Source organism: Micromonas commoda, chromosome 9 (assembly GCF_000090985.2).
Source record: "Micromonas commoda chromosome 9, complete sequence".
Taxonomy (NCBI): Eukaryota; Viridiplantae; Chlorophyta; class Mamiellophyceae; order Mamiellales; family Mamiellaceae; genus Micromonas; species Micromonas commoda.
The window spans coordinates 578,638-605,337 of NC_013046.1; the positions used below are offsets into that span (position 1 = coordinate 578,638).

At 65.3% G+C, this 26,700-nt stretch overlaps 18 protein-coding genes across 18 annotated transcripts; 8 read left to right on the forward strand and 10 right to left on the reverse strand.

The window, feature by feature from the left end:
- Positions 1–67: 67 nt before the first annotated feature.
- MICPUN_50561 (predicted protein) lies at positions 68–1,067 on the reverse strand (the record flags this gene model as incomplete). The annotated part of the gene is made up of 1 exon (XM_002504543.1): positions 68–1,067. The coding sequence occupies one exon, from the start codon at positions 1,065–1,067 to the stop codon at positions 150–152; it is 918 nt and encodes a 305-aa protein (XP_002504589.1). The 3' UTR covers positions 68–149.
- A 449-nt stretch (positions 1,068–1,516) lies between these two features.
- Positions 1,517–2,284, forward strand: MICPUN_76094 (predicted protein; the record flags this gene model as incomplete). The annotated part of the gene is made up of 1 exon (XM_002504227.1): positions 1,517–2,284. A coding segment is annotated over one exon (768 nt), but the record flags the coding sequence as incomplete, so codon positions are not given.
- A 191-nt stretch (positions 2,285–2,475) lies between these two features.
- Positions 2,476–2,988, reverse strand: MICPUN_61311 (predicted protein; the record flags this gene model as incomplete). The annotated part of the gene is made up of 1 exon (XM_002504544.1): positions 2,476–2,988. One exon carries the CDS (start codon positions 2,986–2,988, stop codon positions 2,476–2,478), a length of 513 nt encoding a protein of 170 aa, XP_002504590.1.
- Positions 2,989–3,134: 146 nt separating this feature from the next.
- MICPUN_61312 (predicted protein) lies at positions 3,135–3,617 on the reverse strand (the record flags this gene model as incomplete). Its single annotated transcript, XM_002504545.1, has 2 exons — positions 3,135–3,343; positions 3,503–3,617. The coding sequence occupies 2 exons, from the start codon at positions 3,615–3,617 to the stop codon at positions 3,135–3,137; spliced, it is 324 nt and encodes a 107-aa protein (XP_002504591.1).
- Positions 3,618–5,516: 1,899 nt separating this feature from the next.
- Positions 5,517–6,691, reverse strand: PACRG1 (ciliary protein). Its single transcript, XM_002504546.1, has 2 exons — positions 6,552–6,691; positions 5,517–6,409 (listed from the first exon to the last, which is right to left on the reverse strand). Exon 2 carries the CDS (start codon positions 6,386–6,388, stop codon positions 5,597–5,599), a length of 792 nt encoding a protein of 263 aa, XP_002504592.1. The 5' UTR covers positions 6,389–6,409; positions 6,552–6,691; the 3' UTR covers positions 5,517–5,596.
- Positions 6,692–7,101: 410 nt separating this feature from the next.
- Positions 7,102–7,512, forward strand: MICPUN_61314 (predicted protein; the record flags this gene model as incomplete). Its single annotated transcript, XM_002504228.1, has 1 exon — positions 7,102–7,512. One exon carries the CDS (start codon positions 7,102–7,104, stop codon positions 7,510–7,512), a length of 411 nt encoding a protein of 136 aa, XP_002504274.1.
- A 122-nt stretch (positions 7,513–7,634) lies between these two features.
- MICPUN_61315 (predicted protein) lies at positions 7,635–9,218 on the reverse strand (the record flags this gene model as incomplete). Its single annotated transcript, XM_002504547.1, has 1 exon — positions 7,635–9,218. The coding sequence occupies one exon, from the start codon at positions 9,216–9,218 to the stop codon at positions 7,635–7,637; it is 1,584 nt and encodes a 527-aa protein (XP_002504593.1).
- Positions 9,219–9,303: 85 nt separating this feature from the next.
- On the forward strand, positions 9,304–10,344 carry MICPUN_61316 (predicted protein). The gene has a single exon (XM_002504229.1). The coding sequence runs from the start codon at positions 9,365–9,367 to the stop codon at positions 10,208–10,210; it is 846 nt and encodes a 281-aa protein (XP_002504275.1). The 5' UTR covers positions 9,304–9,364; the 3' UTR covers positions 10,211–10,344.
- Positions 9,700–11,425, reverse strand: MICPUN_61317 (predicted protein; the record flags this gene model as incomplete). Its single annotated transcript, XM_002504548.1, has 1 exon — positions 9,700–11,425. The coding sequence occupies one exon, from the start codon at positions 11,423–11,425 to the stop codon at positions 10,325–10,327; it is 1,101 nt and encodes a 366-aa protein (XP_002504594.1). The 3' UTR covers positions 9,700–10,324.
- A 239-nt stretch (positions 11,426–11,664) lies between these two features.
- On the forward strand, positions 11,665–14,451 carry MICPUN_61318 (predicted protein; the record flags this gene model as incomplete). The annotated part of the gene is made up of 1 exon (XM_002504230.1): positions 11,665–14,451. The coding sequence occupies one exon, from the start codon at positions 11,665–11,667 to the stop codon at positions 14,449–14,451; it is 2,787 nt and encodes a 928-aa protein (XP_002504276.1).
- A 65-nt stretch (positions 14,452–14,516) lies between these two features.
- On the reverse strand, positions 14,517–15,233 carry MICPUN_61319 (predicted protein; the record flags this gene model as incomplete). The annotated part of the gene is made up of 1 exon (XM_002504549.1): positions 14,517–15,233. One exon carries the CDS (start codon positions 15,231–15,233, stop codon positions 14,517–14,519), a length of 717 nt encoding a protein of 238 aa, XP_002504595.1.
- Positions 15,234–15,358: 125 nt separating this feature from the next.
- MICPUN_61320 (Drug/Metabolite transporter superfamily) lies at positions 15,359–16,297 on the forward strand (the record flags this gene model as incomplete). Its single annotated transcript, XM_002504231.1, has 1 exon — positions 15,359–16,297. One exon carries the CDS (start codon positions 15,359–15,361, stop codon positions 16,295–16,297), a length of 939 nt encoding a protein of 312 aa, XP_002504277.1.
- A 59-nt stretch (positions 16,298–16,356) lies between these two features.
- On the reverse strand, positions 16,357–18,549 carry MICPUN_61321 (voltage-gated ion channel superfamily; the record flags this gene model as incomplete). The annotated part of the gene is made up of 1 exon (XM_002504550.1): positions 16,357–18,549. One exon carries the CDS (start codon positions 18,547–18,549, stop codon positions 16,357–16,359), a length of 2,193 nt encoding a protein of 730 aa, XP_002504596.1.
- A 189-nt stretch (positions 18,550–18,738) lies between these two features.
- On the forward strand, positions 18,739–19,418 carry ODA-LC7B (outer dynein arm light chain 7b; the record flags this gene model as incomplete). Its single annotated transcript, XM_002504232.1, has 3 exons — positions 18,739–18,741; positions 18,918–18,959; positions 19,134–19,418. The coding sequence occupies 3 exons, from the start codon at positions 18,739–18,741 to the stop codon at positions 19,416–19,418; spliced, it is 330 nt and encodes a 109-aa protein (XP_002504278.1).
- Positions 19,419–19,459: 41 nt separating this feature from the next.
- On the reverse strand, positions 19,460–20,639 carry MICPUN_91621 (predicted protein). The gene is made up of 2 exons (XM_002504551.1): positions 20,589–20,639; positions 19,460–20,390 (listed from the first exon to the last, which is right to left on the reverse strand). Exon 2 carries the CDS (start codon positions 20,382–20,384, stop codon positions 19,620–19,622), a length of 765 nt encoding a protein of 254 aa, XP_002504597.1. The 5' UTR covers positions 20,385–20,390; positions 20,589–20,639; the 3' UTR covers positions 19,460–19,619.
- A 308-nt stretch (positions 20,640–20,947) lies between these two features.
- MICPUN_61324 (predicted protein) lies at positions 20,948–24,331 on the forward strand (the record flags this gene model as incomplete). Its single annotated transcript, XM_002504233.1, has 1 exon — positions 20,948–24,331. The coding sequence occupies one exon, from the start codon at positions 20,948–20,950 to the stop codon at positions 24,329–24,331; it is 3,384 nt and encodes a 1,127-aa protein (XP_002504279.1).
- Positions 24,332–24,444: 113 nt separating this feature from the next.
- MICPUN_50565 (predicted protein) lies at positions 24,445–25,722 on the forward strand (the record flags this gene model as incomplete). The annotated part of the gene is made up of 1 exon (XM_002504234.1): positions 24,445–25,722. The coding sequence occupies one exon, from the start codon at positions 24,445–24,447 to the stop codon at positions 25,720–25,722; it is 1,278 nt and encodes a 425-aa protein (XP_002504280.1).
- On the reverse strand, positions 25,723–26,559 carry MICPUN_61326 (predicted protein). The gene has a single exon (XM_002504552.1). The coding sequence runs from the start codon at positions 26,523–26,525 to the stop codon at positions 25,908–25,910; it is 618 nt and encodes a 205-aa protein (XP_002504598.1). The 5' UTR covers positions 26,526–26,559; the 3' UTR covers positions 25,723–25,907.
- Between the last annotated feature and the right edge of the window lie 141 nt (positions 26,560–26,700).

A 26,700-nucleotide genomic window follows, 5' to 3' on the forward strand; every position in this document is an offset into this window, starting at 1 on the left:
GTTGACACGGCACCGGCTTGCGCGCACGGCGACGTCGGCTTCAAACGACACGTCGAGCGAATTTCGGTGATAAACGCGTGCGATTTTATTGTATTCCCCCACCCTCGCTAATTAGTTTCCCTACCTTACGTCCAACACGGCGCGACGACTCACTTGCCGCCGCCGAAGATTCCCTTCATGAACTTGATGGCGTTTTCGTTGATGAGCGGCTCGTCGAACTTGTCGATCATCGCCTTGAAGTTGGGTGACGTCCGCACCTCGGCCAGGGAAGGGTCGGTGCGGATCTTCTTGTAGTCGGTCCACCCGGCGCCCATGCACTTCTTCAGCGCCTGGAGGGAGTTATCGAGCTGGCCGAGCTTGGAGAAGCAGCACGCGATGTTGTACATGGTCACCTTGTACACCTCGGTGGCGGTCTGGAAGTTATCGCTCATGAAGTTCTTGGGCTCGAGCGCGGCCACTTCCTCGAAGATGATCAGGGCGTTGTCGTAGTCCTTCTTGTTGTAGAGCGCGATGGCCTCGTCGAACATGTCGAGTCGCTGAACCTCGAGCTCCTTCTTCTTGGAGTAGTTCTGCATCTGCATCTCCTTGGTGCCCGCGCCGTAGTTGCCGCCCGCGCGCTCCGCCTTCATGGCGCTGCTCTTCTCGGACTGCTCGAGCGCGGAGATGTCGCCGTTCATCTTCTTCATCTTGAGGTAGATGTCGCCGTTGCGGTTCTTGATGGCGTAGATCACCTGGCCGTACGAGTCGGCGTCCCAGACCTCGTCCCCGAACGACGCCGAGACGGCGAGGATCTTGTCGCCGATCTCGAAGGCGTCGAACTCCGTCTCGTCGGGGACGAAGACGCAGTAGGCGCCGCCGTCGTTGCCGCGCGCAAACTTGAGCTGAAGCGCGACGGACTTGGGAAGGGTGACCTCGTACACGTCGGTCGCCTCTGCGGTGGCGCCCTCCGCCTTGACGACGACGGAGGCAGACCTCGCGGGCGCGCGGGCGGCGGCACGGCGGGGCGCCGCGACGGGGCGCGCGGCGAGCGAGACGGACGCCGCGAGGGTGCGGGCGGTGGCGGCCATGGCGGTGGTTGGTCTTGGCGTGGGAAAGTGGTGTGCCCTCGCGCGCTGGATGTTCTGCGCACCGTCGGGACGGAGGTATCCCCTTGTCCGATTCTCGACGCTTCGAGGAACCAGAGCCAGGGAAAATGGATCGAGCGAGCCGAGCCACTCGAGGGCTGACGTGCTCGAACCTGATTGGCTGGCCTGCACACGCGGGTACTTGTAAAGAACGGAAAAACACGAAAGCCAAACACATTTTTCCTCTCACCGCGCACTGTCGCGCGCGCGAGGCGACGCGGAACGTCATGTTTCGCGCCGTTTCCGCGTCCGCGATGATCCTCGCGCTCGTGCTCGCGGCGTTCATTGCGCCGGGATCGTGCGCGAGGCCCGTCCCCGCGGGTCACCACCCCGCGACCCACCGCATCGCATCGCCCCAACCGCGTCAGAAGGAGACACACGGCGACGACCCTCGTCCGCTCGTCGGCGTGCTGAGCCAGCCGCGGTACTGGACCGGAGCGCCCGACGCGCCCGGCGGGTACATCGCGGCGAGTTACGTCAAGTGGCTCGAAGCCGCGGGCGCGCGCGCGGTCCCCATACTTTACACCGACTCGAACGAAACCATCCACGGAAAGCTCTCCTCCGTCAACGGAGTGCTCCTCCCCGGCGGCGATTCCGACATATCCCCCGGGACGTCCCTGCGCGCCGCGGGCGAGAGCGTCGTGCGCGAGTCCATGGCGGCGGCCGCGGTCGGGGAGACGTATCCGGTGTGGGGCACCTGCATGGGCTTCCAACTGGCGGCGCTGGCGGTGAGCGGCGACGAATCAATCTTTCGTACGTTCGACGGGCCGGACATGACGTCCAAGCTGCGGCTCACCAAGGCGGCGAAATCGTCGAGGATGCTGCGTTCGATCCCGCCCGACGTGCTGGCGCACGTAACGACTAACCCTAAATCGATATACGAGAACCACGTGCATGGGTTCGACCCGGGGGATTGGAAAAGAGACGCGAGGCTTGTTGAGACATTTGGCGAACCCGTCGCGTTGGACGTCGACAGAGACGCCAGGCCGTTCGTCGCGCTGGTGGAGGGGCGGTCGGGCGTGAACGTGTACGGGTCTCAGTTCCACCCGGAGAAGCCGCTGGGGGAGTGGAACCCGCGGTTGGCGATTCCCCACGACGAGGGCGCGGTGCGGGTAGCGCAGTCGCTGGCGAATTTCTTCGTGGGAGAGGCCAGGCGGAGCCCGCGCCGGCCCGAGCGTGGGGGATACACCGAGGACGACCTCGTGATGGCGAACTACCAGACGACGTTCGTGGGTAAGGGCGGGTACGTGGACACGCACTTCGACGAGATATACGTCTTCTAGCTAGTGGATTAGAAAAATAGGTTTACAACATCCATCGTTAGCGTTTGTACGATTGCGGCTAATGTCGGTTACATCGCGGGCGGCGCATCCTCGAGGCTCCTCTTCGCCTCCTTGTGGTCGTTGAGCACCTGTTTCAGAGACAGCAGGTTCTTCGTGCGCTTCGTTTCTAGCGACGAGACGCTCTCCTGAAGCTTCCGTTTCTGCTCGGCGCGTTTAGCCTCCCTGTCCTGAAGCGCCTTTGCTCGAGTCTCCTGCTCGCGCGCCCCCTTCTGCCGAATCGCATCCTTCTCGTCCTTATACTCGCGTCTCAGCTGCTCCGATTTCTCCCTCGCTCGCACCGCCGCCTCCTTCGTGTCCTCCGCGTCCTCCGCCGCGTTGGCGTACTTCTCCATCAGCTCCTTTTGCATCCGCTTGTTCGAAGCCGCGTTCAACTCCGCCTTGATCATCGGCGCATCCTCATCCGCGGCGGTAACCGCCAGCCTCTTCTGCAGGAGCGCCATCTTGAAGGCGTGGATGGACATGGGTTTGGGCGCGGTGTGGGTGGTCTTGATGAACCACGGCGGGGTATCGTCCGCCATCATCCCACCGTGGCGCGCGCGTTATCGTCTCCGCCGGCTGAGGTGTCCCCGAGAGCGTGCAACCTGCGCGGAGCGGATCGGCGGGTGAGGGTGAGCGAGTGTGCTCGGATGATGAGAACGGAAACCCGCGTGTTTCGAGTGCCGTGAATTTAGTCCGTAAGTAAAGTAGAGTCGACAGGGGGCAGACCCGTCGACTCTGTGGAGTGAAGACCCCAAACCGGTTGTCTGGCCGGCGCCCCCGTTGCCGGGAGCAGGGTTACTCTGCGCAACTGAAGTAGGAAGCAAGCCCATGGCATGACGGGCCGCTTCAGGCATGTTGCGCTCTCCGTGCCGTGTGCGTTGAGAGTTGTGTCGACGCCTCAGGAAGTTTGAAGCAATATGATTTTGAATCAGTCACGGTGTCTTCAGTACGAGACTTTTCATCCGCGGCGTCCTCTCCACAGCTTGGAAAAAAAAATCTCGGCGCGGCGGCATCACTCAGTACTTCTTAGAGGGTTGAAGATTTTAGGTGCCTCACTGATGATCAGCAGGTAGTTATCCTCCCCGTGATGTGCCGCGACGAGCGAAAAGACGAAGAAAGTGTCGCGAGGGAGATTGAGCAACCGTTCATGTAGGTCCCGGCGCTCACCCATTCCCAAGCTGTCGGCTCTACCTGAGATCGACGGGAAAGCAACGCATACGCCCGAGGGCACTCACTGCCTTCTGCTTTGACCAGGATATTTCGGAAACGACGCGGGTAAAAGTCGAGACGGGACGTGCGGTTCGACCGCTCTCTTCCTCTCTCTATCTCTGGTCAGGACAGAAACGATTCATCGGCAACGTAATGACCGGGTGATGCCCGTGTTCACCCCGGGAAGCAACACTCAGCGCCTCCCCGCCGCGAACGTATCGGGCAGGTCGTATCGTTTTGTTCATCAACCCAGACGAAAATAGAGGGCCGGCTCTGGCGGAGGATGATTGAGCGTTTCGCATTCGTACCTACGGTGAAGGATGGGGTTTGGGGTTTACTGTGAGTTTTAGTCGTCTTGCGACGGCGCAGGATATGTAGTCGAGTTCGAGTTCGGGCCAGGCTTCGAACGGCGTCCGCCTCCGGTCAGGACAGAAACGATTCATCGGCAACGTAATGACCGGGTGATGCCCGTGTTCACCCCGGGAAGCAACACTCAGCGCCTCCCCGCCGCGAACGTATCGGGCAGGTCGTATCGTTTTGTTCATCGTCCCGGACACATGCACAGCCGGATCGATCAATCGAATATTGGCGGTCCTTTCGAGGCATCTGGAGGACGTGCTTAACCCCCGTACCCCGGAGGGACCGTCACCGTAGCTGTCGCCATCCTCAAAACAGGAGCCGATTGCGAGGTGTTCTACGTCTCGCTTTCTCAGATACTGTTCTGCAGGATGGCTTGCATTCGAAAACAAACAAAACACAAAACAAGGTCGGGCTGCGCCGCGCGACTGGCTCTTTGATATCAGTCGAAAGATGGTGAATAATTGATTGTGATCCTCACTGGTCATCAGTCGTTGGGATCAAGTTTTACATCACGCAAGAAGCCAGACGCGGGCGACGCCGGGAGGCGACAAGCACAGACACGAAGCCGGGATGGTCTTTCGGACGAATTAGGTTATGCATCTGGCGATGAAGAGCGCCAGATAACCGTAGATTTCGCCCAATGTTCCTCTAGGCACGTAAAAAAACATCCTTCAGAGACGCGCAGTGCGGGTTATCAAGCCGCGCACGAATCCGTACACACATATGCCATGACCACCGGGGAACCGAGGCGCGGGCGTCGGGTCGATCGATCGCGGAAAAAGAAATCGGGCGCGTCCCGCACTCGCTGGAAGCCGTCAGTTCGTATGCTTAAGTTGGCGTCATGGCCGCACGAGAGGTGAGCCCGGCAACTACCCCGGCCCCTCGAGGGACGTCAGTAGCCAAGCGTAAAACGGTTTCCTCACAAGCAAGCCCCGAGCCGGACGCGAGCGGGTCGAGGGTGGTAAACCTAACCACACGGCGGCGAGCATGAGCGGCGCCGTCCACGGGATCGGCGCCATCCTCCGCCGCCGACGGTCGTGATGCGGGCACCGATCAGACACTCACCTCGTGGATGTTGGGAGTATACGCGATTGCTATTGCGACGCCGGTGGCGGCGCGCGACTCGACCTGCCTGGCCGACGCGTGTCGGGAGCGGTGAGGAGTGACGGGGCGCCGCGCAACGAACTCAAAAATAGCGAGGGCAAAAGAGAAACTTTGGAGCAGCGGGGTATCGATCCCCGTACCTCTCGCATGCTAAGCGAGCGCTCTACCACTTGAGCTACTGCCCCCTCGGAAGGGGTATTATCCAGTCTGCGACTGGCGTATTTAGTGTTAGGCTGCCGAAATTTCATCCGGGCTGTCTCCTTGTTAGTTAGTGTCCTTTTGCGGGCTTTCTGGATTTATATTATAGTCCCGTACACGCGGGTGTTTCTGTCCGGTAACCCTAAACTCTCGATCGAGTTCTGACTGTTTGCTCGTGCGAATTGTTCAGCCGTTTCATCGCTATCACATTTACGACTGGCGCATTACATTCTCGCAACTCTATTTCGGTGCAACTACCCCCCCTTACCTGCCATTCCCTTAAAGGTTGATGCACGACTCGTACGTGGGCACCATGTATTTGATGTTGATGAACGCGTCCTCGCCGCCGTACGTCTCGAACAGCTGCAGCGTCTCCAGCACGAGCTCGCCGATGCACGTCCGTTTCCTCTGGCCGTAGTCGATTGCGTCGCCCACGTTGACGTTCTTATTCTTGAACAGGTTCAGGATGGGCAGGATCTGCCGATAGTAGGGCACGAGCGCCTCGCCCACCATATCGGCGCTCACCACCAGCTTCTGGAGCAGCTGAAGCACGATGCACACCACCGCCGGGTCGCGCGTGTTCAGCGCTGTCTTGATGGGCACGATGAGCTGGGGAATCACGGGTAGGATCTTCTGGCCGCCAGCCTTGAGCATATCCTCCACGCCCTTGACCGCGAGGAATCTGTACGGTTCCTCCTTCTCCCGCACGCCGTCCCAGAAGATGGGGAGGTAGTGGTGGTAATCCAGCTTGTCGACCCTCTCCACTTTCCACGCGATTTCATTCTTGGTGCCCGTGGACACCGCCACGGGCAGGTCTCCGTTTTCGTAAACCTTGCGAAACAGCGAGTTCGGGGGATTGTCCCTGGGTTTAAACGCGCCAGCCTTCGGCGGGCCGATGTCGGGCTTCGGCTTGCGCAGCACGCCGGCCTTGATCCTGTCGCCGTCGCCCTTGCGGAGAAACTCGGAGGTTCGACCTTTGTCGGTGGGCCACCGGTGCGTCATGGAGCGGGCCTCGTACTTGGGCACGGGCGCGTCGATCTTCGGGTGCGCTCCCGCCCTGCGGTGCATCATCGGGAGGGTCTGGTCGAAGCACTGCGTCGGATCGGGCGGGTGTGGGGTCGTGGATGGTCAGACGGTGAAGTGTCGGGCGCGGCGGATGTGATGATTTCTCCCGATTAGGAAAACGCGACAGCGGCGGCGAGGTACGGGGTCACCCTGATGGTTTAGCACGCACCGAACCGGACTCTATGGGGTTCTTAGACAGGGACGCGCCCTTGATCTTCACGTCGCAGTACCTGAGGTTGAAGGTAAGGCGGGAAAGGCGGTCAGCGGGCGGTGTCGATCAGGGCGGCGCGCAACACGCGCGGGGAGGAGGCGATGGCCCAAAAAGGGGTTGGCAAATCACAAATTCCCGAGACCCGAACTTTTCGGGTCGGCGCGGGCGACGCGCGCGCGCGCGCGGGCACTCACTGGTTGGTGAAGAGCGATCCAGCCACGTCGACGGTCTTGACGTCGCCCATGGTTCGCGTATCGGGATCGGATCGAGCGATCGAGCGTGTGTCGGCGCCGTCCGCGGTGCGTTACAGGTGGTCGCGGGCGGTCCGGATATAGGCCTCGCGGTTGGGTTTGGTTTTCGCATTTCCGTGGAGTGGTTTTTGCCGCGAACTGGCCGTTGACAACGCAGTTTTGAAGGGGCGCGGGCGCCCTCCGCAGCCATGCTGGCGACGTGCCGGCATGCCCCCTTCCCACGCCCGACCCGCGTTCGTGGACGCGCGTCCACCACGATGCGCGCGTCATCGCGTCCAACCGGCGAGACCCCCAAGGACGAGGACGAACCCGACGTGCTCATCCCCGAGGGCGTGGCGTGGACCAGCACCGAGGACAGGCGCATGGTCGAAGCCCTTAGACGACGCGCCAGGGTCATCTCCCAGCTCAAGCTGCAGCGCTCGCGCGTGAGCGTGGGCGACTACGTCTCGGACGAGGTGACCAAGTTCCGGGGCGAGCGGTTCAGGATCGAGAGGCAGATCGTGGCGATGCGGAAGGACCTGGAGGCGAGGACGACGCTGGGCAGGTTCGAGGAGGCCAAAGTTCTGAAGAAGTCAATCGCCGACGCCGAGTCCCGCCGCGACGGAATCACGCGCGCGATCGAGGCGGAGCAGACGCGCCTGCTCCGCCGATACGACGAGGAGCTGTGAATCGCCCCCGTCGTCGTGTACCAAACCCCATTCTTTCCGTTGTCTGTACGAACGCACAGTCTAGAGCTAGTCTGTTGTACCTCGTTGGCGAGCTATTTTTTCCAAATTTTGTCCCCCACTACTCATACGTCTTTGAAGCCGTCCTCCCGCTCGCGGAGCCACGCCGCGAGGTCGTCGTGCCCTTCCAGCCTCGCCATCTCCGCCGGGGTCATCCCATCGTGGTAATCCGGTGCCACGTGGTCCGCGCCCAACCCACCCACGTCGAGGAGCCACTCGCACGTCTCGCGCCGACCCTTCACCGCCGCCTTGTGCACCGCGCTGTGGCCGTTGTTGTTGAGCAGCGTCATGTCCAACCCGAGTCGCGCCAGCCACTCGCACATCTCCACGTCACCCGACTGCGCCGCCCACTGCGCCGCGTTGCACCCGAACTGGTTCAGCGCCCTCCAGTCGCACGACGCCACGTTCACCAGCCAATCACACGTCGCCGATCGTCCCTGCCAAACCGCCCAGTGAAACGCAGTCGTCCCGTCGATCGTCGGCGTGTCGACGCTCACCCCTTTCTCGCGCCACAGCCACTCGCACACGTCCGTTTTCCCGTTACGCGCCGCCCAGTGCATGGCGTTACGGCCGTCTCGCACCTGCGTCGACCCAGGGTCCACGCCGCATGTGTCGACCAGGTGTTTGCACATGTGAAGGTGGCCGGAACCGGCGGCCCAGTGCAGCGCGTTGCTGCCGTGTCGATCGACGCACGTCCTCGGGTCGAAGACCCCGCGCGCGCACAACTGACGCAGGGCGTCGAGGTCGCCATCCCTCGCCGCGGCGAGGCCCGGGGGGAGTGGGGACCCTTTCTCTTTGACTCTCTTCTCTCTTTGACTCTCTCTCGTTGACGGGTTCGCAGACGGTGATGACGGGTCGGGTGAAGACGTGCAAGGCGCCGATTGGTTTGTCGCGACGAGCGCCACGCGGCTCTCGGCGACGGCCGCCTTGGCCGACTCGTACGACCGCCCGTGCTTCACCTGCTGGTGCGTCGCCAGGCCCTTATCTCCGGCGAACATGTGCCCGCACCGGCGGCACAGCAGCGCGCCGTTCGCGCCGTTCTCGAGCAACCTTCGCTTGGTAAGCAGCGCTATGGTCCCGACGCATCCGTCGCGGCCGATCCCTTCGCTTCGCGCCCTTCGCTTCGCCGCCCTCGCCGAGACGTCCTCGTCGAGGCGCGCCGCCGGGTGGTCGGGTCGCCCCGAGCCGCCCGAACCGCCGAGCTCGACGCGCACGTCGGCGACGAGCTCGGAGAGCGCGCGCGGATCCATGGCCTCGATCACCGCGTCCGCGATCTGCGTCGCGTCGGCGTAGGTTCGATGCCTGGCGACGCCGAGGGCGGAGACGACGACGACGTCGATGGCGCCGTTGGGCCGGCGGGACGCGCGCATCGTTCCGGGCTCGGTGGGTGACGCGGGCGGCTCGGGAGCATCGGCGCCGGAGGCGTCGCGCGAGGCGGGGGTCATGGCGTCGAGCTTGCGGAAGACGGTGACCGGCGCGTGGCATCGGTAGTCCGCGCCGCCCGCCGACGCCTTCGGGGACGGTCGGACGCGCTCCTTGGGCAGCGCGAGGACCCGCCGCGACAGCTCGGGGCCGACGACCTCGGAGCACGCGGCGAGGATGAGCTCGGTGAGGCGCTCGGCGGCGTCGTCCGCGCCGACGACGCCCATCCCGCCCGTTCCGGCGCCGCTCGCTCGGAAATGACGAAGATCGTTCAGTTCGCGGCGAGAGTGCCCACTCATCGCAGCACCACCACGAAGAGTGGAAGCGGCCTCCGCGCTCGCTCACTCGCCCGGAGCCGACCTGGACGGCGACCATGGCCGGCATCGTCGCCGGCGGCGGCATCGCGTCGGCTCACGCGCGATGCCGCCCGCGCGCGCGCGCCCGAAACCCCGCGCGCCCGAGCCTCGCGCGCGCGCCCGCCGTCGACTCGCATCCGGGGTCGCCAGCTGTGCCAGCTCATCACCAGAGGCGGACGACGATCGCGCGCGCGAGTTTCGGCGACCCCGGATACTGGGACGACGTCATCTCGCTGATGACCCCGAGCGTCAGCGTCAACCTCGGTCCCGAGTCCCTCGCCGCGCTCGCCATCGGCGGAGTTCTCGTCCTCGGACACAGCTGGGAGAGCATCGAGGCCAGCCGCGGGTGGCGCAGCGCCAAGGCTCGGAAGGAGAAGGTCGAAGCCGCCAACGCGACGACCGCGACGTCTTCGTCGTCCACCGCCGCCGCCGGCACGACGAAAAAGCCGAGGACGACCGCCGCGGCCAAGCCAATGACCAAGGCGGAGCGCGAGGCCGCCGTCGCGGAGGCCAAGGCGGAGCGAGCCGCCGAGCTGAATCGACGAAGAGCCGACCCGCCCCAGCCCGTCGACGAGTGCGAGATCGTCGTGTGCACCAACAACGCGTGCGCCAAGAGGGGTGCGAGGGAGCTCAAGGCTGAGCTCGAGCGCGCGGTGGGTGCCACCGCGGCTCCGAACGGATCGAACCGCGGTGCGCGGTGCGTCGTGAAGGGCGCGAGGTGCATGGACGCGTGCGGCGCGGGATGCGTGGTGAGAGTCGTCGGCGTCGCGGGTCTGGAGACGCATCTACTTGTCGACGCATCCGAGGCGGGCGTCGTGGCGGAGCTCGCGACGGGGCGGGCGGCTGTAGACGTCTCTCTCTGAGGTTTCTCTCTCTGCGAACGCGCGCGACGACGGCACGAGCGTGGGCTGGGCTTTGTCGTGTAGTGCCACCGGTAAGATTAGCGTGGAGTTCTTCGCGTGAGTTTTTAATAAGGTTCACATCCGCACGGCTCTTCGAACGTCGCCGTCTCGAAGGAGGCAGCAACACGCGAAGACGGCGAGCGCCGTCATCGCAGCGATGAACTCGAGCACCGTCGTGAACACGTCGCCGCCCGTCGCGTACCCCCGAAGCGACCCGGCGGTTCGCGCGAGCGAGTCGAACACCCACGATTGCTTCGCCGCGCCGCCCACCCGAGGCTCGCCGAACTGCGAGCGCTCTGGTCCCCTGTTCGAATCCCGTGCGGATCTATCGCCCGCCCGGCCCCGTTCGCCCCCCCCGCCCCCGATCAGCGACGTCACCGACGCCAAACCGTCGCTCACCAACCCCCCCAGCGTGCCTTTGTCCCCACTGAACGCGTCTGTATCGTCTACGTCCGGTCCCCCGTTGACTTCGTCGCTCGGCCTCGGCTGGATCTTCGCGAGACCCAGCGCCACGACGCGGCCGTCCGGCGCGATCTTCCAGTCCCCCGCCTCGTCGTGGTTCTTCTCGCGTCCGGGCGATCGCGTGTCGTCCGCGCCCACCGTCTCGACGTACGTCTCCCTGAAGCAGTGGTGCCTGTCGTCCTGGAACGCGTTTTCGTACTTGGTCACCCCCGAGTTTGTCCTGCACCGGTGCTTGCAGTAGTCGAACGGGGCCACCGCGTGATCGTCCGCGCCGGCGAAGGTCTCGCCGCGCGTCGGCTCGCCCTCGAGCTTGCGAACGCCGTTTGGGTCGTGCGTGATGAGCCACCTGCGCCACATCGCCGGGTGCATGGGGGTGAAGCCGGCGAGCTCGATCGGATCGTGCCCCTCGGACCCGGCGATGCGACGCGCGATGTCGTCGTGGCAGCACACGACGCACGCGGCGTAGGCGTCGCAGCATCCCCTCTCGCTGCAGCTCTCCGCGCACATCTCTTTGGACACCACGCGCTTGGGCTCGAGGCAGCACCCCGTCGCCGCGTCCAGCGCGAGCGGAGGGCAGACGCCTCCCGATGAGTCGGCGACGAGGTGCCTGTTCTCCACCGCGGTGGCGCACACGCCGCGGGGGGTGATCGTGATGGAGTCGGTCTCCGTGGCGCGCATCGACGGGACCCCGGCGGCGGCGCCCGTCGACGCCATCGCCGCCGTGAACGCGAGCGCGAGCGCGAGCGCGAGCGCGGCGCGATGGCGGAAACATCGGGTCATGGCACCCGCGCGCGGGCTGTGCCGGGGGCGCGGCCCGATTCCTCAGTCAGAGACTGATGACCGACGAGCTCAGGGCGATCCTCCCCTAGCCGGGAGGCGAGGGGACCGACTGACCGAGGCGTTATCGCGTCAGGCGACCCTCCTGATGCGTCACACCCGCACGCGCCGTCGCCATGCCCCCGCGCCGGAAACCCGCGCCCCGATCGAACGGTTCCGATGCCCCGCTGACGCGCGAGCTCGCGTGCGCCGTCCTCGGCGTGCCCCCGCACTGCGCCGAGAGCGACGCCAAGCGCGCGTATCGCAACCTCGCGCGTGCGTTTCACCCCGACAAGGGAGGCGACGCGAGACGATTCCAGGATGTGCAGCGCGCGTACGAGCACCTCGCGAGCGGATGGAGGCGCGACGCGGAGGCGCGAGCGCGCGCGGCGGAGAGCGCGAGGCGCACCGTGAAGTCGTCCGGGGGCGCGTGGAGCGCCAAGTCTTCCAAGTCGACCCCGGGCGACGAAGGACCGCCGTCCGAGATGGACAGTGGCGCGGAAAACGTCGCGTCGTCCACCACCGCGGTCATGCCCGGCGAGAACCTCGCGGAGCTCGGCGACGAGGCCCTCCGCGCGGGCGACTTCGCTCGCGCGGTCGAGTGCTACGACGCCGCCCTCGCGTACGCCCGCCTCGACGACTACGCGTCCGTGCACCGATCCCGCGCCATCGCGCACGCGGGGCTCGGTCAATGGGAGCACAGCTGTGACGACGCCGACCGAGCGATCGCCATCCGGGGGCTCTGGCTCGAACCGCGGATCATTCGCGCGGAGGCGCTGGAGCGGCTTCAGCGATGGACCGCCGCGATGGAGTGCTACGAGGCGGCGTCGGAGATACTCGAGGGGCGGGGGCGGGGGGGTTCGTCTCATCCGGGAGGTGGTAAAGGCGGAGACGGCGAGGACGATGTTCGCGGTAAGATTGCGGCTGGGATCGCGAGGGCGCGAACCGCGCTGGCGGCGCGGTCGTGCGTCGCGGTCGTGCCCGCGCATAAAACCGCCGTCACCGCCGTCGCCTTCGCGCCGAGGTGGGCAGCCATCGAGACGAACGAGCAGCACGGTGAGAAGGGCGGTACGCACGAACACGATCAGCTCCTGGCGACGAGCGGCGCAGACGGCGCCGTGTCGCTGTGGTGGATCCCAAACGGCGACCTAGCCGCGTCGCTCACGCGCGGCGTTGACGGCACGACAAACGGCGAACACCCGGTGACGGCGCTGGCGTGGGCGCCTCGCGAGGTGGACGGCCGCTTGCGCCTCGCGGCTGCGTCCGTCACGGGCGCGCTCAGCCTCTGGCACCTCGCGAGGACGAGGCGCGACGACGCTGGATCCGGGACGGCCGGGACGTCGAAGAAGCTCTCCGTCGAGGTTGCGAAAACCTTTCGACTCTACGGACCGAACGGCGGCGTCGCCTCCATCGCGTTCGACCTCGAGTCTAGGCAGATCGCGGTCGGGCTCGACGACGGGGACGTCACGGTGTGGAGCGCGTGCGACGGGAACGTGCTGAGGGCGCCGAGGCGGAGGCACAAGAAGACGGTGAACTGTTTGGCGTTTCACCCATCCGGCTGGCAGCTCGCGTCGGGCTCCGACGACGGCGCCGCTCGGGTCTGGGACATCGCGGGCATGACCGGCGCGGACCCGGGAACTTGCCAGCACACGCTCAAGTGGTCCCGCGGTCCCATCACGCGCGTGTGCTACACCGCGTGCGCCCGGATGATCTGCACGGTGTCCGCCACGCATTTGAGCAAGGACGGGGGCGAGTACCGGCTGCTGGCGTGGTCGGCGGTGAGCGGCCGACTGTGCCAGTGGTTCGACGCGCACAAGGGACCGGTCACGAGTATGTCGTGGCACCCCGACGCGGTGGGTGCGAGGAACACCCTCGTCACCGGGTGCGAGGACGGGGTGGTTCGTTTATGGTCGATAACGGGCGCCCCGAGGGGAGCCGGGAAGCCCGTTCACGAGTGCTACGAATTTCATACGAGCGGCGGCGACGGGGAAGAGGAGAGCGCCGGGAGGTGGAACGCGCACGCCCACACCGTCGCCGAGGCGAAGCTCCGCGCTTGGTCCATGCGCACAAGGGGTGGGCCGGGAGGGTACGCGGCGGCGTCGGGGTGCGCGACGTGCGTGCAGCACAGCCCGGGGGGCGGCGCCGTCGGGACGTGCCACCTGGACGGGAAGATTCGAGTAGTCGACTCGCGCACGTTCGAGGTGAGGTGCGAGTGGACGCTGGGGAGCGCGCCGCGCGCGTGCGCGTGGGCGCCGGACGAGGTGAAGCTGGTGCCGCTGGCGAAGGAGCGCGACGGTTCCGATTCCGACGACGGTTCCGATTCCGACGATTCTCGCGCCGACTCGGACGAAGACGACGCAAACGACAAAACCGACGCCGTTCCTCATCTTTTGCTCGTCACCGGCGGCGACGACGGCGTCGTTCGCGCGTGGCGCGTCCCGGTGAACAAGTGCGGCGAAGATCGCGCCACCTGGTGGGACCGCGAGCGCGGCGTATCGGACGCCATCGGCCCCGGAGACGAACGCCGGGAGGCGCGGCTACCCTCCACCGCCGTCGCGTTCGCCATGGCGGGCGGGGATAAGGACCTCGCGCTGACCACCGCGTACCAGGCCAGGGGCGAGGACCCGGCGGTCGCCGCGCGAGCCGCGGAGCACCTCGACGAGCTCAGGCGTTTATACGACGAGGTCGAGGACGAGATCGACGAGCTCGTGGAGAGGCGGGAACGCGTCGTGGCCGAAGATTTTCCGGAAATGACGCCCAAGGCTCGAAGGCGGGTCAACCAAAAACACGCGGAGGCGATGCGACCGCTGCGCGAACGCCGCGGCAGGCTGTACAGGATGATCAAGCAGAAGGGTTTCGTGGAGGCGGAGGAGCTCGAGAAGGAGGACTACGAGGAGGCGCAGCCGCCCGCGCTCCTGTATTGAACCGAAGGATCCGTCTTTTCCGTGTTTTGCAAAGGTTACGTTTTGGCGATGACAGCGAACTGAGCTCACGCGAACTGCGCCTTCAGCACGATGAGCACCGCGAAGAACGCCGCGGATCCGAGGAAGCACCCTAGCGTTATGCCCACGAATATGAACTCCTTGCTTTTCCCCCACTTCTCGGACCAACGATTCATGAACCCGTCGATCTTCGGCGCCAGCGCCAACGCCATCCCCGCCCTCGCCAACTTGGTCACCTGGCTCCCCGCCCACACCAGGGCCATGACCTCGCCCGCGATCCTCCACGTCGCGGCGATGCCTATGTTGGACGGGACGGACCGGATGGACCACGCCGTGGTGAACGCGAGGGTGTAATAGGCGGTGTTGAATATGCCGTAGGCGGTGAAGCCCGCGAGGCCGAGCGCCTTTATCTGCGACGCCATGTCCTTGGCTCGCGCGTTGTAGTCGCGCCACCATCCGACGATGCCGCCCGCGGGTTCGTCCGCGTCCGGTGCGGCATCTTCCACGGGTGTAGCCGTGGATCCGGGTTCTTCCGCGCCGTCGGTCGCGCCCGCGCGCATCCAGAGGAGGTCGCCCCGCGCGGACAGCCCCGGAGGTCCGATGCGGAAGGTCCGAAGACAAGAACGAGCGACGCGCGCCGCGCTCGACGCGGGCGCCGCGCGCTTGGCGGTGACCGCGGAGGATGCGCATCTCGCGCGCGGCGGTGAAATACGCGCGAGCGACGTCGCGCGCGCGGGTCCGGTCGTCATCGACGTCGACGCCATCGCGGAGCACCGTGCGCCTGGACCGCGCGAGTGATTTTATCCACATTTCGCCCCGCATTTGTTAACTGAACCATTCGGTGGGGCGCACGCCGCGTCGCCCCAGTCGGGTCATGACGGAATCGGCGATGGACGCGGAGTTCTTCGGCGCACCCGCGTGGGCGTGGGTCCAGCTGTGCGCCGCCGTGTTCGCCATCTCAACCGCGGGTGTCATGTTCCAGCAGCTCCCGCACGTCCCTCCGCTGCTGCTCGCGAGCTGGCGTATGCAGGCCACCGCGCTGTTGCTCGCGGTGGGCGCGGCGAGCGAGTGGCGCGTCGCCGACGGCGACGTGCGCGCGCGGTGGTTCAAGACGTGGCCCAGGCTCGGGTTCAGCGGCGTGTGCCTCGGCGCGCACTTCGGCGCGTGGGTCGCGGGGCTTCAGACCACGACGCTGGCGCGATCCCTGCTCCTCGTGTGCACCACGCCGCTCTTCCTCGCGTTCGGCGCGCTCGCGCTGTGCCTCCCGACGTCCGCCGGGGAGCTCGCCGGCGCCGCGCTGGGGTTCTGCGGCGTCGCGATGGTCGCGTCCGACCGGCACGACGGCGAACGGGAGACAGCCACGTGGCAAGGGGACGTGCTCTCGTTGGGAGCTGCGTTTTACATCGTGGGGTACATGTTAGTGGGCGCGGACGTGCGGCGGTGGATGCCGCTCTGCATGTACGCCGGACCAGTCACCGCCGTCGCGGCGTTGTGCACGGCCGTCGTGTCCTACCTCGTGGAGGACACGCGGGGAAGCGGCGGCGTCCTCGGGTGGGCCTTCTCCGGCTTTTCATCTCACTTCTTGGTCACGATGTATCTGGCGCTGGTGCCCGGGCTCGTGGGTCACACCGGATACAACGCGGTGCTGAAACACATATCTCCGCTCGTCGTGTCCACGTCGCTGACGATGGAGCCGTTGCTGGGGAGCGCGCTGGGGTACGCGGTGGGGCTGGCGGACGCGCCGGGGTGGCGAACCGGGGTCGGGGGCGTCGTCATCGTCGCGTCAGTCGTCATCGTCATTGTCGCTAAGGGAAGAAACCCGCGCTGAACGCTGTGTTACTCGTAAGATTAGCTGACGATCATTAACATTACCTTAAGAGTATTTATTCACAGCCGCTTGGCGTCTCGCCGCGCTCGAACCGCCTCCGCCCGCCTCGTATCGAACGCGAGGTCTCCGTCCTCCCCGTCCGACGACGACGAGCCGTCCACGCTCTCCGTCGCCTGCAGCTGCCTCCTCAGCGCGCTGTTGGTCCGCGTCGGTCGAAAAGCGGCCAGACCCCGCGGGCCGGTTTCGCCCACGCGTCTCACGCGAGCGTCGTTCAACTCGACGGCTTCCTCGCTGAACACCGCGTCGTCGTCGTCCTCATCGGCACCCCCGGATTTTTCGTGCTCGGACTCGTCCTTATCAGCGTTTTGGATCGCTCGCGTGGACACCACCGCCTCGCGCTCGCCCGAGAGTCTGTCCAGCTTGGCGTCCAAAGTATCGGCGTCCTCGTTCGCGTTGGTGGATGACGTGTCCGAACGGCGGAGCTCGGCCAGCAGGGTAACGTCCGCCGGGCTCGCGGGGTCCTTGGCGTCTTCGTCATCCGCGTCGAGCTTGAGGTCAATCTTCTGCGCCTTGACCCGCAGGAGGTAATTCTTCGCGAGGATCTTGTACGCACGCGGGTACATGTCGATCAGGTCCGCGAAGTCCTCCTTGGCGATGACGGCGAACCTGCAGGCTGTTCGAGAGGTCACCGTCCTGTTCCGCCGTTTGAAACCGAGGACGCTTCCCTCGCCGAAGTAGCTCCCCGGCAGCATGATCCGCTCCACCATCTCGTTCGGCAGCCCGCCGGTCTTGAACGTGAACTTTTCCTCCTCCCCCGCCTTGACGATGTTCGCGAGCCCTTTCACGACGAAGTAAACGCCGCTCGCGATCTCGCCCCGGCGGTAGATGACGTCGTGCATCGGCCAGAACATCATCGTCATCCGGCTGCAGCACTCGGTGGTGAACAGCACGTCGTCCATCTTGACGAACAGCGGGTTGGACGCCACCAGATCCCTGAACAGCAGCGACATCAACTCCCTGCGCAAACCGTAGGGTAAGCCGCGTATGACGCGTTCGGACTCGAGCTGCGAACCGACGCCGCTGAGCCGCGCGAATTGGTACACCTTCGAGGATAAGGCGTGAGGGACCTTGTTGTCTCGAAGGAACGAGGTCACGAGCGACAGTTTCGTCTGCATGGCAACCTCCCGGCGCTTCGACGCGCTCATCACCCCCGCGACGCTGCCGATGAGCAGCGAGAACACGAACCCACCGGCGATCATGCCGATGATAGCGAAGAGCCTCTCCGCCACCGTCGTGGCGCTGATGTCTCCGTAGCCAACCGTGGTCATCGTCGTGAACGCCCAGTACATGGCCGCTATGTACCGCGTCCACACGCCGTGGTCCTCGGGGGTCACCCCGAACTGCGAGTATATCCACGTGTCCTCCTCCCCGAGCCGTTCCTTCTCGCTGTCGCTCCACCAGTCCTTCGTGGAGAAGAAGTAGAAGAAGCAGCCGAACACGTGCCCGAGGAAAAGGAGCAACCCGATGAGCGACGCAAAGTCCACCCACGGCAGGTAATGCACGAAGTGGTGCTCGTACTTTTCGAGCAGTCGCTTGATCCTGAAGAGCCTCAAGAGCTTGAGCATCCTCGCCAGCTTGATGAACTTGAATATCTGGAACCCGCCGTCGCCGTCGCCCTCTTTGGTGCACCCGCCGGCGTTGAACGAGCACCAGAAGGTTCCGTTTTGCATTCGTTCCACGCTGTCGAGGGGCAGACCCGCGGCAACGTCGATCCAGAACCACCCTCTGGTGTACCTGGCGCTGATCGCCGCGAGCTCGAATACCTCCTCGCCGCGGTCCTCGTCGTAGTAGGACGTGAAGAAGTTGAGCAGGATGTCGATCCAGAAGTACAGGTCCACGAGTAAATCGACGATGAACCATCCTCCCATGGCGGGCTCGTCCAGTCCGACGCGAAATGGCACCACAAAGCCGACGTAGAGCAGGATGAAGGCCTGAGCAAAGTCCCACCCCTTACGATAGGTGTTGTTCATGGAGATGACGAGGCAGTGGCGCTCCTCGGGGTCCGCGACGCCCGGGGTCTTGCTCACGCGGACAGACTGGTGATCAGGGGAGACGCCGTAGAGGCGCCTGCGCATGGCGAGGTCGCGTTTCATCTTGGAGGCGCTCTTCATCCTGCCGCGAAGCTGCGTGAGGCTCACGCGGGGGGTATCCGCCTCGGCGGAGGGCGTCGTGGGATCCGAAGGCGACGACATGCTCCCAACTCCGCACGCCGCGCGCCGACATCAGTGGAGTTGGCGCTCGAAACAAACAACAACACGTTTTCTGTTGCCGCTCGCTCGCGATTTCAGCCACGGAGAAACTTCTCGTCTGCCTGGCAGGCAAGGAGCCAGAGTTGACGCGCGCGTCGAGGGACGTCGCGAGCGAAACATCCGACGTGAACCATGGTACGAGCCCGATCTTAGTGCGATGTAGAGGCGGCGATCGCCACCGCGAGCTGCCGTCGAGGGGGAACCCGCGGCGCGTCCCGCCCCCCAGCTGGGAAATTGCAACCCGTTTGGAAACCAACACACCCTCTCCCTCCTCTCGCTGACGTCCCTTTCTCCCGTCCCGCGACCAACAGTCGGAGGTCGAGGCCACGCTGCAGCGCATCAACGGGCACACGGTAAGCATCCCAGACTGTCCGAGAGTCCCGACGTGCAAACCCCGAACCCTATTCCGCACGCCGGTTGCCCCGCCGCGCCGCGGGAATCCCGCCCAAAAGCGGAATCTTGACTCTCCCCTGCCAAACTGTAGCCAAAAGCTGTTCGACTGACCTCTTCCTCCTGACCTTCCACAGGGGGTTTTGGGCACGATCATCGTCAACGATGAGGGCGAGCCCGTGCGCGCCACCACGGTGTGCAACAAGGACGGCACGCCGGTGGAGGATCAGGTTGGCACGGTGAAGCAGTACGCGGAGCTCATCCCGCAGCTCGCGCAGATGGCGCGGAACATGGTCAGGGACCTCGACCCGGGCAACGACCTCAACTTCCTTCGGATCAGGAGCCTTCACCACGAGATCATGGTGCACTCGGACCCGGAGTTTACGCTCATCGTCATACAGAACCCCGAGGCGACGGAGTAGCGATTGGGTTCACGGAAGGACCCTTAGCGTTCACTTAGCAGAACATAAAGTGTGTAAAAGTTGAGTCAAAAATCAGTTTACGGAAGGGTTCTACAGCACAAGGTACAACCACGTCGCAACGCGGAGAGAATACGGACGAATCGCCCGATCGTCGTCGGATCGATCGGCGCGTTCCAAACGAACCCGAGCGTCAGAAGCGGCTCAGACCTGGACCTTGACCTGCGAGCGCTCGATGCCGAGGTGGGAATCATAGTCCGGATCCCGCTCTCGAGCCATCCGCCGCGCGGCTTTGTCGTACTCGAGCTCCTCGAACGATTTATCGTTCTCAGCCGCGTGCACCGCGCCCACCTCGGCGTACGTCTCCGCGGATGTCACCGTGAACGCCTTCTCCTCCGCGGTCATCTCGCGCATGAACTTCGCGGGCGCCCCCGCCCACAGCTGGCCGGTTGGCACGACGGTGCCCGGCGTGACCAGCGCACCCGCCGCGACCATCGCGCCGCTCTCCACCACGGCTCCGTCCATGACGGTGGCACCCATGCCGACGAACGCGTCGTCCTTCACGGTGCACGCGTGGAGGATGGCGTTGTGACCCACGGTGACCCGGTCGCCGATGATCGTGGGAGCCGCGACGCCGCCCACGTTGGTCTTGGCGACGTGGATCACGGTGTTGTCCTGGATGTTGGTCTGAGAGCCGATGCGGATGGAGTTGACGTCGCCGCGGAGGACGGCGCCGTACCAGACGGAGGATTTCTCGCCGATGGTGACGTCGCCGATGACGCTCGCGGAAGGGGCGATGAACCCCGCGCGGGGCAGCGCCGGGGTCTTCTCGTAGATTCCCATGATCGTGCGGTGCTTGGAGATGGCCTCGCGGAACGCGTTGCTGCCCTGCATGGAGCAGCCGATGCGGTCCAGCGCCTGGCCGGTCTCGCGCAGCACCGTGCCGATGCTGAACATGAAGCGCGACATCGTTACCTGAATGGTGCGATGGAAAGTTCGTCAGCGGCTGGGTGCGGCCTCGGGGCGGGATCAGCGCGGCGAAAGGGTGGCCGCGCGGGTCGATTTTTCGCACAGCCCCACAGCCTACGGCGAACGGATTATTTTATTAGGGTTCCCTTCGGGCCCTCGCCCCGGGGTTCGGGCTGTGGGAGCGAGCAGAAGCGAGCGTCGCACCTGTGTGTTCGTTCGCTTCGAGGCGACACTCGACCTGAGCGACGCGCCTGACGCTGCGCGCGTTCGATGTGGTCAGCGTCCGGGGACTGAGACCAGGTTGGAGGATGGGTGGGGGAAGCGGAAACTTGGTTTTCGAGCTGCGGGAGAGTTGAAGACCAGCAGATCAGTGTGGGCTGCTGTGACTGAAACTCATACAAAACTCGCGATTTATCCACGTCTGACGAGTCATCACAGACCGCGGTCAGGTGGTCCTCCGCAGGCGATACGCTCCGTCACGTGCCTTTCGGGAAGGTTTCACACGCGGGACTGGCACACGCGCGAGCGGGACGCGGAGGCGCCGCGGCGGTTGACACCGCGCGATGGCCACGACCATGAGTCGTCCCCGCGTATCGAGCGGGGACGAGATCCAGGGCTCGACCCTGCTGGCGCTGTTCGCGGCGCTTGTGGCTCTCAACGCCCTCGTCGCACCGCACCTCGCGGGGTGCCCCATCGGCGACGGCGGGTCCGGGGCGAAGGGAACGGGGGGCACGTGCGCGGCGACGGACGCGTCCATCGGCGGCAGTCGCGACGTCGCCGTCTTCGCCGCCGCCATGTTCGTCGCGGCGACCGCCTTCGCGCTGGTGAACGCGGCGATGACCGCGTCGCCCGATCGATCGAGGCACTTTCAGTCGGCAGCGTACGTCAACGCCTGCGCGGCGTTCGCGCACCTGCAGATGGTCCGGGGCGAGAACTGGCACGTGTCCTCCGCCGACGGGTTCAGCATATCGGGCTTGAGGCTGCTGGAGTGGCTGTTCGGCACCCCGGTCATGATCGTCCTGGCCAAACAGCTGTACGCGCTGAGCAGGGAACCCCCGGTGGACTACGTCAGCGCCGCGGTCAAGTTGTTCGAGAGGGACAGGGGCGCGGACGGCGTGTACATACCCCCGCCGTCGATCCGGCTGGTCCAGGCGGACGTTCTCATGCTCGTGTGCGGGTGCTTCATCGCTAACCTCGCGCCGGCGCCGCCCGCGGTGAGAAACGGCGCGCTCTTTGTCGGCGTCGCAACCTTTGGTTACGTGATTTCGCACCTGTCCCGGTGCCTCGCCGGCTCGGCGGTGTACAGCGCGATCGCGGGGGTGCGAAAGGACGCCAAGTTCGGATACGCGCTCGCGGTGTTTAACGTCGTGTCGTGGTGCGTGTTCCCGACCGCGTATTTTCTGCACGTCTCCGGACGTATCGACGCGGCGCGGCTCGACCTCGGGTACGCCATCGGGGACGCGTTCGCAAAGTTCAGCTGCACGATGCTGTACGTCACGGGCTGCGGGCGGATCATGGACCTGGCGGAAGACGAAGCGGCGCAGCGAACCGACGCGCAGGTTGCCGAACAGCGGGAGTACATCAGGGCGGTGTGCGCCGAGCTCAAGGCGCCCCTGGACGCCATAGTCGGGTACGGACAGATGAGCGCCGACTACGACGAGAACGGCGAAAAGACGCCCTCGCAGGTTCGCAGGTTCCAGAGGGCCATCCTGACCAGCGCGGAGTCCATGAGGGAGCTGGTGAGCCAGGCGGCGCAGTACAGCAAGGTACACGGGGAGATACACGCGCGCGGCAGGATGATGACGGGCAAAGAGGGCGAGGATGTGGGTTTACCGCGGGTGGCGTGGCGGAAGGAAGGCGGCGACTCTCGAGCGTTTCCGCTGCCGCCGATGCTTCCAACCCCCGGTCGAAGGTTCAGCCGCGTCAGCCGCGAGTCCTTCGACGGGGACGACGAAACGGACCCCCCGAGCAGCGTCTTCACGTTGGGTAAGCTCCAGGATCTGGTGGTCAAGGCGGCGAACATCCCGGTCGGGTTCGAGCTCACGTGCGAGATCTCGCCCCCGGCCGCCACGCACACCGAGCACTTTCGAGCCAACACCCGGCTGCTTCGACAAGCCCTCGCGACGCTCTGCGAAACCGCCGCGGCGCAGCCCTCCGTCGTTCGCAGGGCGGGCGGCGTCGAGGCTGCTCGGGCGAGGGGCGCGCCGCCGTGCGTGAGGCTGAGCGCGAGCTTGGGCGCGACGAGGAAGATGGAGATTGCGCCCGTCATCGACCCCAACGACGAGTCCCGCGACGAAAGCCTTGAAACGTCGGACCTGCCCGAGTGGACGGACGCGACGTTCACCGCGTCTTTGATCCTGGACCGTCGCGTCGGTTCGCATCCGAGCGACGCCTCCAACTCGGGAAACCCCCACTCACTCGGCGTCGGCGTCACCCCCGAGGAGCTCGCCAAGCGGCGCAGGCTGGATCTGTCCACGACGGTGGCCAAGACGGTGGTGACGGCGATGGGCGGTTCGTTGATTCGGCGCCAGTCCGACTCCATGTCCGGAGACGCGTCCGGCGATCAGTTCTCGTTCACGGTGCCGCTGCTTCGAACGTCGCGTGACGAGAGCGAGTGCGACTTCGTGCCCGTCATGCCGCTTCCCCCTGGGCGAACGGTTGGGGCGGTGCTCCTTCGTGCGCGAGGCGCGGTGGGAGCCGGCGCCATGTCCGCCAACCACGTCGAACACGTCGCGTCGTCGTTGATTTCGTACGGGGCGAAAGTAGACAAATGCGAACACGAATCGGACGCGGCGTCGCAGCTGTCGGAGTTCGCTTCAACCGATGACGTCTACCCGGTGCTGGTCATGGCCGCGGACGACGAGGGGGACGACGAGAACTCGTGGCGTCACGAGCGCCTCCTCGCCGCCGCCGGCGCGCGGGGGTCCGTCGTCTTGTTCTCCTCGGACGCGAGCGACGACGTCGGGTCAGACCCGAAACCGTCACGTCACAGGCGTTACGCCAACGACTCCAACGTCGTCGTCGTCGCCAGGAACGCGACGGGCGAGGAGGTGCACGAGGCACTGTGCGGTGTCCTCGCGCACGTCGCCGCGAACGATGCGAACCCCACGGCGGCGGAGCCGTCGAATCAAGCCACCCCGAGCGAAGACGTCTCCAACCCCACAAACGACGAGGAGAGGCGGAGGGAAAAGTTCGACCACTCCGCGTCCGGCGCGTGGTTCAAGGAGCTCGGCGAGAGCGAGCACCTGACACGCGCCAACTCCGAACACAGGAAGTCGCGCGCCAGTCACGACGCCGACGAGGATCCGTACGCGTTTCACGGGAGCCCGAGCCCGCAAAAACGGTTGGTGGACGAGAGCTCGCAAAAAAACGACGCCATCCCGGAACGAACCGTCGCCAAACCCGAACCGGCGTCGACGGCGAGCAAGGTCAAGCACGGCTTCAAGGACGACGAACTCGACGGTCTCGACGTCCTGGTGGTGGAGGATAACCACTTCCAACTTCGCATCGTCAAGGCTACGCTTCAGCGCAGCGGCGTCACGCTGGACGTGGCGCTGCACGGCGCCGAGGCTGTGGCGCACGTGCGACGGAGGGTGGACGCGGGCGGGAAGCTGTACGACCTGATACTGATGGACTCCATGATGCCGGTGATGGATGGGGCGACGGCGACGCGGGAGATTCGCGCGATGGAGAGCGCGTACCGGTCGTCAAAGACGGGCGACGAGCTCCGCGACGCCGGCAACGCGCAGCCCATGATCATCGTCGGGCTCTCCGCCGAGGGCGGTCCCGGGTACGAGCAGGAGTCCAGGGACGCGGGCATGGACGGGACGCTGGGTAAGCCATGCAGGCCGGAGACGATGAGGAAGACGCTGAAGGAGGTGCACAGGGGGGAGTGGAAGAGGGGGACGTTCCAGAGCGCGTCCAAGCGAGCGAGCCTTCACTTTTGACGTTTTAGCGAAAAGTTCGACCGTTGCCCGCCTGCTGAGGTAAAAGTTTCCGAGCTGCGCTTTTCGCGGATCGGCTGGCACACAACTCACCCACGCGCACGAAGGCGTCGGGCATGCGGGGCCGATGGTGGCTGTTCGCAGTGTGCGCTTTGCTCGCCGCGCTCCTCCTGGCGCGCGGCGCGCACGCCAGCGGCGCGGACTGGGACGCCGATGATGATGAGTTCGCCGCACCGCAGCAAAAGTCCGATCGGCTCAAGGATGCGGCCGGCAAGGTCTTCGACGCGGTTGACAAGGAGGCGGAGAAGGCGGCGGCTCGCATCCGCGCGGAAGAGCGCCGGCACGCCAAGTTCAAGAACTATCCGCCGATGTTCGAGTGGCGGTACGAGGGCATCGGACTCGTCATCATCACCCTCTGGTTCGTCAACTTTCTCGTGGGCGACGCCAAGAACAAGAAGCTGGCGCTGGCCTTCGAGGACGCCTTCTGCGCAGAGAACGGCATCTTCAAATCCCAGTTTGCGTCCGTCGGCGACATCCCCAAGAAGGTGGCCCCCAGGAAAGGTTCGGTGCTGTCCAAAGAGGCATCCGATGAGTACAAGATCTGGTGCAGCGGTCGCAGATTCTGCCAAGGGGCCATGATCACGCTGAAGCTCAAGCCCAGGCACGATCTCTACTCCGCGGCGACCGCGTTTCAGGGCAGATCGATCCCCGACTACTGCGTGATCGAGTGTCTGATGAACGACGAGTGCGTTCAGCCCGGTTCCGTGTTCGCGTTCGGGCCCAAGGACCTCATCGAGAACCTCGAGGGCGCGGAGGGCGAGAAGGACCTCAAGAAGCTGTGCCAGACTTTCGTACCCAAGCGGGACCACGGCCAACGGGTGACGCACAAGGACGTGGTGATCAAGGCGGAGTCCGCGGAGCTCGCGAACGACGTCGTCTTCACCCCCGAGGTGGTGAAGGTCATCGGCGAGTCCACCTGGGTCGCCAACGGCCTCGCGTCGCTCGTGGCGGTGCACTGCACCGACGAGGCTCCTCCCAAGTTTGGCTCGCCACCGCACCCCAAGACGCTCCGGTTTCAGTTCACGATGCCCGCGGAGCCCGAGAAGGTGGCGGGCGCAATGACCGACGTGATGAACCTGGTCCCCGCGCTCGTGGACGTCGTGGGCAGGGTCCAGCTGACGCCCGGGCAGCGCGAGAAGGCGGCGGCGGCTCGCCAGAAGCGCAAGGAGGACGACTTCAAGGAGGATCTAAAGGTTAACCAGAAGAAGACGTCGGCGCAGATCCTCGACGAGAAGCTGGCGAAGATGACCCCGGCGGAGAAGGAGGCGTGGAAGAAGAAGCAGGAGAAGAAGCAAATGAGGAAAAGCGCCGGGAAGATGATCAAGGTGCGGTAGAGCGGCGACCGGCTGTTGAATAATATGTTTAAATGTTTGCGAGAACCGACCCCCCTGCGGGTAGGAGCGAGGCGCGTCGTCTCTCGTCGTCTAGCTATGTCGTATCCCCTCCGCTGTGAGCCTCGTGAATCCGCACGTGTGTCCCCGGGGGCCTGATGATAAGGTCTAATGTCGGCCGATGGCGCTCACGACGCTCCCGAGGCGCTGACGCGCGCGGAGGCTCGATCGGCCGCGGCCCACGCGTGTTGCGCACCGAAGCGCGATGCGAACACGTCCTCCGCGCGCGCCCTCGCCGCCTCGCGCGATGCCCTCGCCTCCGATCGAGGAACCTCGATCCACTTCATGTCTACCCGACGGTCATCTCCGTCCGTCTCGCCTCGCGCCCACTTCTCCCGGAGTGCCTTGACGTGCCTCCCCTCCATGGCTTCGCTGAACTCAGACGAGAGCACGTCCACCAGGCGCGGCTCGCTCAGCTTCGCGATGCTGTTGGCGACGTCCCCCGCCACGTGCACCGCGACGTGCGGATCCCCGTGCATCGCGAGGTTCTGGATCCAGCTGTGTCGAATGCCGCCGTCGTCCGCGGACTCCACGGTGACCAGCATCGACGAGGACGCCAGGCCGAGCATCCCGAGCACCACGGCGAGGAGGACGCGGGCGCTGAGATCCTTGCGCGCCCAACGCGCCAGCCTCCTGTCCCACTTCGCGCCGTTGACCGATCCGCTCGACCCGGCCGAGTTGATCAGCAGCGAGGTTCCCTCGTCAGCCTGCGAGCCGCCGACTCGCATCCCGCCGTCGTCGCGCATCGTTCCCCGACGCGTCGCCTTCCACCGCGCGCGCCCGACGAGTGGGGGAGAACCGTTTCGCAACACCCTCGAGGCGAGCAACGATGAAACCGGTAGCCGTTGACGAATTGCGAACCGTGTTTTTTGCCGGGCGGTTCGGGCAACAGGAAACGTGGTTCGGACAATTTTAGTCGAC